Below are 9,819 nucleotides of genomic sequence, written 5' to 3'. Positions count from 1 at the left end.
CACAAGATCCAGGGTGAGATAGCAGAATGGATAGAAGAATGGCTGCAAGCAGAGGGTGACAGTGGAAGGTTGTTTTTCGGTCTGGAGGCCTGGGGCTAGTGGTGGACCTCAGGTTTTGGTGCTGTTTGTCATCTACATCAATAATTGAGATGAAAACGTCCATGGCATGTTCAGCAAGTTTGTGGATGACACCGAAGTGTCTGGTATTTTAGAGAGTGAAGACTGTGGCCAAAGGTTGCAGCAGGTGGGCAGAGGAATTGAAGGAATTTAGTGCAGAGATACATTGCATTTTTGGAGGTCTAACATGGTCAGACCCACACAGTGAGTGGTAAGGATCTGGGGAGAGTTGTGGAGCAGAGGTTTCCAGGAGTACAGGCCAATAGTATCATGAAAGTGGAGTCACAGGGTGGTCAAAAAGGCTTTCAGCGCCATTGGCCTCATCCATCAGAGTGATGAGTATAGAATCTGGGAGGTCACGTTGCAGTTGCATAAGACATTGGTGAGGCCCCATTTGGAGCATCGTGTTCAGTTCTGGTCCCCGTGCTGCAGGAAAGATGTCAAGCTGGAGAGGGTGCAGGGAAGATTTACGAGGACGTTGCCAGAACAGAGCGGCCGAAGGTACAGGGAGAGGCTGAGCAGGCTGGGGCTTTATTCCTTGGAGCGCAGGAGGAGGAGTTTTGATCTTACAGAAGTGGACAAGATCATGAGAAGAATAGATCGGATGCAGTGAATCTTTGCCAAGAGTTGGTGAAATCACTAACCAGAGGACAGAGGTTTAAGGTCAGGAGGGGCTGGGTAAAAAGAGATTTAATAGGAACTTGAGGGGTTCCTTTTTTTCTCCCCCCCCAACCCCATTCCACTCCACAGAAGGTGATGAGTGCCAGGGGAAGTGGATAAAGCTATTGCAATGTTTGTGAAAAATGTGGACGAATACATGGATAGGAGGTGTTTAGAGGGAGATGGGCCAGATGCAGGCAGATATGACGAGTGGGTGAGACATTTTGATTGGTGTGTTCATGTTGGGCCCAAGGGCTTGTTTTTACACTGATAATGTAAAGGAATAACACTAATGGTACAAAATGAGTGACAAGTTTTCAACGGGATCAGTTGTGGACAGACTGACATTGAATATTTCTGCAGGGAATTGATTGTCTTGGAGCTGAAGCCAGGCAAAAATACAAAATCCTTGGTGGAATGCAGCGTCAGGATAAAATTAAAACCCACCTGTCCATGGCCAATACAAACTTGATTTGAGCTTGAAAACCAGTAAGAGCAGGCGACACTAGACAAGCTGTCAGCAGAGGGAACGTGGAATAACACTATCAAATTTGCCTCTTCATCCAAATTCGACACCAACAAGCACAAAGCAACAAGTTTTTTCTTCCTCACCATATCCTTAACCCAGAAATATACCAAGTCGATCAACAATTTCACAGCGCACGTTGTAATGTCTTTAGGGATTCTAGTTGAGATCTTTTTAATTTGATATTTAAATTTAGACATACAGCATAGTAACAAAGCCCATGTTGCCCAATTTACACCCAAATAACCTACATCCCCAGGTACGTTTCAAACGGAGCCCCCAGGAAAAAAACCCACGCAGACACGGGAGAATGTCCAAATTCCTCACAGACAGTGCAGGATTCGAACCCAAGTCCCGATTACTGGTGTTGTAAAGGAGTTGCTCTAACTGCTACCCATTCTCTGCATGAAATCTACACCAGCACTGAAAACTTAAATAATTCCATTACAAGATAATACAATGACTGAATAGATGGTGATTGAATGTTGTGAGTGGTGGGAGGGTTAATGATCAAAAGACTCAAATTTAAAATTGGTGCTGAAGAATCAGTGGAATTTTCTATCAGAGTGGAATATGGACAATCTGGAAGATGCCTTAATATGTACTTGAAGTAAGGTTAAAGTAAAGGGGTTATTCTGGAATATAAATGCAGATTATGGAAAGAATAGAGTGAGGTTAGTTGGATCAGTCTTTCAAAAGGACAACAAAGAAGCTGGAGACTCAATGGGTTAGGTGGCATCCACGGAGAGAAATGGTTAGACGTTTCAGACCGGGAACCTTGGTCAAGACCAAATAAAATGGAGATGGGGTGCACGGGAGGGGAAGGGCTGGGGAGAGTCCTACATTATTGGGCAGAAGGAAGTGGGAAAGGAGAAGAGGCAGGCAGAGGAGAACCTATGGTGAGAGAGCATGGGGTGAAGGGAAGGGGTTAGAGAGCAATGTGAGAATGGCAGCAGGTTAAGGAGAAGTAAGGGTGGGGTCACCTCCCGGTGAGATGGCAAGTTCACCAGCTTGGGCCATGACTGCTTCAGAGGTAGAGAGAATTTCAAACAATTTCAACTCAATTTGTTGAATTAGGTTTAGAGGTGCCAATTTTATAAGGCGTGTGGGGAGGGAGATGGAGAGTGGATGGCTTAGACCAGGATGGGGTGATCGAACCCTTCTCAATCTGTACATTTTAGAATTCTCCTGCACCACCATTCCTTGTCTTTCACCAGGTGTCTTCATCCTTGGCTGCCTTCATTCAAACTTGGTGAGAGCGTGGGAGAGAATTCCAATCTGACCTGGAGATTTAAAGCAACAATGATCAGAAATTTTGCTTTACCCAAATGCAGCCCCACACACTTCTCAGAATTGAGCTGCATCTGCTGTTCCCCATTTGTTGCAAACCCAAGTAATCTTCTTCACTATCCAACACAGCACACATGTTCATGCCATCAGCAAACTTACTCACCTTGTCACAAGCATCCATGTCCAAATCATTCACACTCATTACAAAGAGCAAGGGTCCTCTTTCTGAACCCTGAGGCACACCACTGGTCATGGTCCTGCAGCCTGTAAAACTGTGCAGTGCAAACGTACCAACACTCTCAAACTCCTATCACCAAGCTATTTTAAAATCTAATTGGCTAGTCGGGCACCTATCCCATGTACCAAACCCTTCATATCGTCCTTGATTAAAATGATCAACTCCCTCAGACCCCCTTTCAACTCTCTCCCTCTCACCTTAAAACTATACCCTCTAGTTTTAGACATCTCTACCACAAGAAACAGACACTGGCTCCCTGTCTTATTGATGTCTCTCATAATTTCATACAAGTCTATCATGTCACCCCCCCCCCCCAACCCCCCCACCAGATTCCATCAACTCATGGAAAACAGACCCACCTTATCCAATCTCTCCTGATCACTCAAGCCTTTCAATCTGGGCAACATTCTTGTGAATCTTTTCTGTTCCCTCTTTCCCTTTTTCATACCCTTTATTCTCATCCTTTTTTTTTGGCTGTGGCCCCCTTAGGACCTGCTCAAAGTTTATGGGCCCCCTTCCTTGTGAAGCAGTCAAGTTTAGTTGGTTTCTTCTGTACTTCTCTCCTCCTGACTACATAAAAAGAAAACCTAACCCCAACCCTAATAAAAAAACCACGATTTGTTCCTTCGGGTTCTGGCGCTTGGGTAAGCAGCTCAGCCCTACGTCGGTCATCCTCAACATATACGGCAGTGGCCAAGAAGGCAGCCTCCCCCCCCCCTCCCCCGAGAACTCCGACAAAGCTGCAGCACTTCAGGGAATACTCCATGCTCTGGAACTCCCAGAGGTACGAGCCCAGGCGGGAACAGCGGAATGTGCTGTGGATCCCGGGAGAACCAATACCACACCCAGTACTTCAAGACCAGCCCCATCAGTGCTTTGTACAGCTGTCAGATGATGTGGCAACTCTTGTACTCAGTGCCTCAGCTGAAGGCAAGCATGCCATATGTTTCCTCACCACCCAAGTAACCCATATACTTGGTCTCTCTGTTCTACAACACTCGCTACCACCCTTGCATTCAATGTGCAAGTCTTGCCCTGATTTATCTTTGCAAAACGCATCATCCCTTATTTGACCAAGTTATATTCAATCTCCCTTTGCCCCAATTTTCAGTTGACCTAGATCCCATTGTAGCCTTTGACAGCCTCTTCACTGTTCATTATTGCCATCTAAAAAGATACTGATCATACTATTGACATACCAATCATTAATTTGTATGTCAAACAACATTGGACCAATCTCTGAGGCACACCACTGGTCACAGCTCTCCAACTGGTGAAACATCCCTCCACTAACACCCTCTCACTCCTAGCTACAAGCCAATTTTGTATTAATCTTATCAGCTCATTCTATAGCTCATATGTACTAACTCCCTGGTCAAGCCTACATGTGGGACCTTGTCAATAGCCTTGCCATGTAGATAATCTCTATCACCCTGCCATCATCAGGATGGGGCGGTTAGTGTAGAGAATAGTCTGATGCTATTACAACGCCAGCAGTCCGTGTTTGAATCCAGTGTTCTCTGTAAGGAATTTGTACATTTTTCCTGTATCTGCATGGGTTTCCTCCAGATGTTCCGGTTTCCTCCCAATTTCTAGAAATGCATGGGGTTTGTAGTTTAATGGATATAATTGGGTGGCATAGGCTTATGGGTCAAGTGAACCTGTTTCCGTGTTGTATCTCTAAAAAAAAATCAATCCTCTTGATCATCTCTTCAGCAAAAAACTCAACTTATATTTGTGAGACATAATTTCCTGTCTACAAACCCATGACAATGATCCCCAATTAGTCTTTGCCTTTCCGAACACAAATAAATCCCGCCATTTAGAATTCATTCCATTAATAATCCCGTCACTGATGCAAAGCTTCCAGACTGGAGGTGGCCTGGCCTATCCCTGATGCCCTTCTTAAATAAAGGCACATTGGATATCCTTCAGACTTCTGGTATCTCACTTGTATCTATTGAAGATATAAAAACCTCTGCCAAGGTCCAAGCAGATTCCTCTCTTGATTCCCATAATATCCTGGGATACACTTAGCCAAGCCCCAAGGCAGCACAATTTATTAGGACGTTTGCAGACCAAGCCAACGTTGAGAGTGAACAGAGAAAAAGGTTGTCCAAGGATATAGCTTTATGTATTCCAAGACCTTCAACACCTCCTCCTTTGTAACGAGGATATGCCCCAGCAGATCACTGCTCCTTCTCCTGAACCCACTAACTTCCACATCCTTCTCTGTGGTAAATCCAGATGTATTCATTTCCAGTGGGTCCACACATAGATCATCCTGGTAGAGATTGACTCGTTCGCTAGCTACCCTTTTGCATCTGAACCATTTGTTAGCTCTTTCCATCTCATCCTCTCTGATTTATGTAGCCATTTTCCCCTCAAGTGCCTCTGTACAACTTATTCCAATTGCTCTGTGGTAAGAAGTTCCACATTCTTCTCTCTTGAGGTAAAGAGTAGCTCTTAAATTGAATTGCTTATTATTGCCATATGCACAAAAATACAGTCAAAATATTTGGGATGTTACCAATGCAAATCAACTTGAACACTGATGGGCCTCAAATTCTAACCACCCAGAAAGATAGATATCATCTTCAAATTCCCTCTACCACCTCGCCCTAAAACTGCTCCCTGGATTCAGACACCTCTATACGGGAAATAGTTTCCACTCTCTATTCTTCCTCTGCCTACCAATTTTAAACCTCCACTAGGTCTCCCACAGCCACTCCCAGGAAAATAATTGATCCAGTCTCTCCCTGCACCTGAAACATTGCATCCCAGGCAATATCCTGGTGAGTCTCCTCTGCACCCTCTTTAAAGCTTCCTTCTCCTTCCTAAAAGGAGGAGACACGAATTGAACACAAGGTTCAGCTACAACTGCACCAAAACATTGTAAGATTGTACCAAGACCTCAGGGCTCTCGCATCAATGCTACAACCAATGAAGGCTAGTGTTCCTCATTCCTCACCATCTTATTTACCTGTTTAACCATCACAAGGTGATTGGAGCAATTGATGGGGTGGGTTCTTAATCTTAAACATGAATATAAATTATTTGCCTTCTTCCTCTAAACCACTCACCACTCATACCATTCTCAAGACCACTGCTTATAGTAACTAGGGTTGAAACAAACTTTGGCTCTCAATGTGCCTCAAATCAGACCTGCCCACACAAGCAGTAAGTGAGCTTCAAGAGGCAAATCCAGATGATCCCCCTACTCACCCATCCCCATCATTACCCCACTCATCCCCCACCCATTTTCATCCCCTATCCAACCCCTCATCCCCTACCCATCCCCATCATCCTCTACCCATCCGCATCACCCCTTTCCCATCCCCACCCATCCCCATCACGCCTTTCCCATCCCCATCATCCCCCAACCATTCCCATCACCCCCATACTTTCAGTCTCCCTTCCCATCCCCAACCTCCCCACCCAGAGTTTGTCCATGTCATTCTGAAACCTCATTGCTATTAAACACATATAGCTCAGGATGATCGGATAGTTAATAAGGCCTATGGGATGCTGGTCTTCATTAGTATGGGTTTTGAGTTCAGGAGTTGAGAGCTCATGTTGCAGCTCTCTAAATATCTGAAATATTGTGTTCATCTCATTACAGGAAGGATGTGGAAGCTATAGAGAGGGTGCAGAGGAGATTCATCAGGATGTTGCCTCGATGAAGAAGGATGAAAGATGATTTATTAGAAGTTTACAAGATTATGAGAGTCATAGATAGGGTGGACAACCTGTGTGTTTTTCCCAACCGAGTCTAGCAAACACCAGAGGACATCTGTCCAAGAGGAGTGGAGGGAAATTTAATTGAGACATCAGGGGTAAGTTTTTTTTTATGCAGAGAGAGGTGGGCGCCTGGAATGCATTGCCAGTGATAGTGGTGGAGCCTGGTACAATAGGGACATGTAAAAGACTTAGGCATGCACACGAATGCAAGAAACATAGAGGGTTATAGGTGAGATAGGGAAGGTTTAGATTATTGAGTAAGTTTACATAGGTCAGCATAACATTGTGGGCCAAAAGGCCTGAACTGCGCTGTAATGTTCTCTGTTCACTTCCCTCCCACTCATTCCTGCATGTTTTCATGGAATCCATAGAAAATAAGGTGCAGGCTTAAGCTTCATTCAATTCAATATATAAACATAAAACATTACAGGACAGAAACAGGCCTTCTTCGCCCTTCTAGTCTGTGCCCAACAATTTTTTTTTTGCCTAGTCCCATTGACCTGTGCTCAGTCCATAGCCCTCCAGACCCCTCCCATCCATGGACCTGTCCAAATTCTTCTTAAATTTTAAAATTGAGCCCACATTCACCACTTCAGCTGGCAGCTTGTTGCACACTCCCACCCCTCTCTGTGTGAACAAGTTCCCCCAAACCTTTCTCCTTTCACCCTTAACCCATGTCCTTTGGTTTGTATCTCACCCACCCTCAGTGGAAAAAAGCCAATCTACATTTACTCTGTCCCCCTCATCATTTTAAATTCCTGTATGAAATCTCCCCTCATTCTTCTATGCTCCAGGGAATAAATCCCAACCTGTTTAAGCTCCGTTAATAATTCAGATATGTGATATATTGGTTACCCATAATAAGATTGGCTTTCCCTTCTATTTACAGATGTGTTAAATCTTAACTCCAGTACATCTGGGGAAAACTCATCAGATAACATTTCCAACAAAAAGCCCTCGAGATGGTAAACCTGATATGTTAAACACCTCTGACAATCGGAGCCTTTTCAAAGCTATTGAAAGGATTAAATAATTTTAAACTGTGAAACTATTTAATAATAAATGAATTTCAAGATTAAAAAAAGAAACAAATTGCATACATTATAAACTGCCCTCACAAATCTGTTCACTTAAGTATGGATGACATCACGTGGAGAAGCTCAACAAGTCGAAAAGGCTCCTTTATGTACAAAGGGAAAGATGCAGAACCGATGTTTCAGGCTTGAGCCCTTCATCAAAGTATGAGAAAATGCCAACAGGCATCCAAACAAAAGAGTAGGGCGGGGGAAGGGTTGGCAAAGGCAGGAGATGATAGGTGGAGAAAGGAGGGAGGGGACAACAGCAAAGACGGGGAGGAGGGATGGCTGGGTGGGTGGGAGAACTGGAAAGACAGGAAAAGGAGGAGGGGAAAGAAAAGACGAACAGGTTTAGTGGAAGGCAGTAAAGTCAATGTTAATGCCATCTAGCTGGAGAAAATAAGATGTTGTTCCTCCAAGTTGTGGGTGGTCAGGGTGGGATAGTGTACAAGGCCATGAACAGACATGTGAGTGTGGGAGTGTGAACCAGAATTGGAATGGTTGGCCACTAGGAGGTTGCTGGGGTTGCAAACAGAGTGGAGGTCACACCCAGGTATTGTTCAATTTGGCTGCACTGGTGTACACAAGCTCCATGTAAGGATTCAGGTGCAAAAGTCATGAACTAACCTGCCACATCAGTTAACCGGCAACTCATTGTGGGAATGGCAAGAACAGACAGACTGCTCTTGGGGAGAGCCCACTTCCTTTCTCATGGGGGGCGGGGTGGTATTTGTAGCCTCCAGCTTAGACCAATTGAAAGTTAGCCAGTCTCCTGTTAAATGGCCTTGTGCTGGAGCTGGCTGGGTGGAGCTGGCTGGGTATCATGGGCAATAAGCTAATTATTCTATCAGAGATGGCCACTTACTGCTGATGTTGTCAGCCAGATCTTTTAGTTGCTTGATGCTGTCCAGAACTTCAATGCTTTGTGTGTAAGCGTTGTAGTGGAGAGAGAAGGGGCGAGGGATATTTGCAGCATATTTCCTATGTTGGAAATAAAGGTAAGGGTTAGTCCCACTCGCAAAGTTCCCATGTAACTTTCCCACTCGCAGAGTTCCCATGTAACTTCGGCTACTACTTGACAGGAGGGGGGGATGGGCAAGTGAAAGGGGGAGGGGGGTGCTTCCAACTGGGAATGCCAATCAAGCTGCTAAAATTATTTGGAAAACAAATGTTTTTAGAATATCTGATGTTTCAATATTTTTTACTGTCATCTTATTGAAAGGTTTGCATTTATATAGCACCTTCATTTAAACGCTGATGGTTTTTTCCACAACTATCTAGTGGTTTAGTTGCTGGTATCAAAAAAAATGTGTTCATGCAGATGTTATCAAGGTATTCAGACAGGTGTTCTTACTTGCAAATAAGTGTGCACGTGCGATACAATAGGAAGATCGTGGAACCTCACGGGTCCAGCTACTTGGCTGACCGTGACCCCTGTGTGGACTTGGCACCCTCTCCACATGTGTGTTTCCCACGGATGCTCCAGTTCACTCCCGCACCCCAATGATGTGCTGTGAATTGGCCGCTGTAAATTTCCCCTGGTGAGTGACGTAAAACACGTCTGCAGATGCTGTGGTTGAAGTAAAAACACAATGCTGGAGGGACTTAGCAGGTCATAACAGTGAACTTTATATTAGCAAAGATAAAGATGCAGAACCAATGTTTCGGGCTCGAGCCCTTCATCAAGGTGTGAGGAACATTGTGTTTTTACTCCCGTGGTGTGTGTATGAGTGAGTGAATGGTAGAATCTTGGGGAGGAAGGGGGTTGATGAGAATTAGGGAGTGAATAAAATAGGATGGGAATAAATGAGTGCTTGTTGGTCAGCACAGCCTGAATGGGCTGAAGGGTCTGTTTCTATGTCGCTTGACTTTATGGCTTTAGGCACTAGTCCATAAATTAAAATCTGCAGTTGTAGCCTGTGACTTTCTCCGAATACTGATGTTTTCCTTAACAGTGAACACACAGGTCACCTCATTTTCTCTTTGGCGTTCTCGAACGATTCAGCAACAAAATAGATGGGCTGAAAACTGGTGATGGGGTACTTCTGACTGGCTGTCGTTTCAGGGTCGAATGGTCGGAGCTCCGGTTTATCAGACAAGCAATACTGGAAAGCAAAAGTCAATTTATGTGGTGAACATGAGTTTAGAAAGGTAAATATACAGATGTGGAA

General features: G+C 44.6%; 1 protein-coding gene across 8 annotated transcripts in view; it reads right to left on the bottom strand.

Moving 5' to 3' along the window:
• Positions 1 to 1,448: 1,448 nt before the first annotated feature.
• pah (phenylalanine hydroxylase) overlaps positions 1,449 to 9,819 on the bottom strand; it is a 61,223-nt gene continuing 52,852 nt past the window's right edge. For all 8 annotated transcript variants that reach the window (XM_069904405.1, XM_069904401.1, XM_069904407.1 and 5 more), the window contains 3 exons: positions 9,620 to 9,753; positions 8,514 to 8,629; positions 1,449 to 2,586 (listed from right to left, as the gene is read on the bottom strand). In XM_069904405.1, the coding sequence (XP_069760506.1) occupies positions 2,543 to 2,586; positions 8,514 to 8,629; positions 9,620 to 9,753 (294 nt within the window). In that variant the 3' untranslated portion in view covers positions 1,449 to 2,542. The remainder of the gene's footprint in view (positions 2,587 to 8,513; positions 8,630 to 9,619; positions 9,754 to 9,819) is intronic.

Source organism: Narcine bancroftii, chromosome 11 (genome assembly GCF_036971445.1).
Source record: "Narcine bancroftii isolate sNarBan1 chromosome 11, sNarBan1.hap1, whole genome shotgun sequence".
NCBI classification, from domain to species: Eukaryota; Metazoa; Chordata; class Chondrichthyes; order Torpediniformes; family Narcinidae; genus Narcine; species Narcine bancroftii.
Note: the sequence above shows the minus strand (reverse complement) of the source record. Positions and strands in the feature narration are given on the sequence as shown.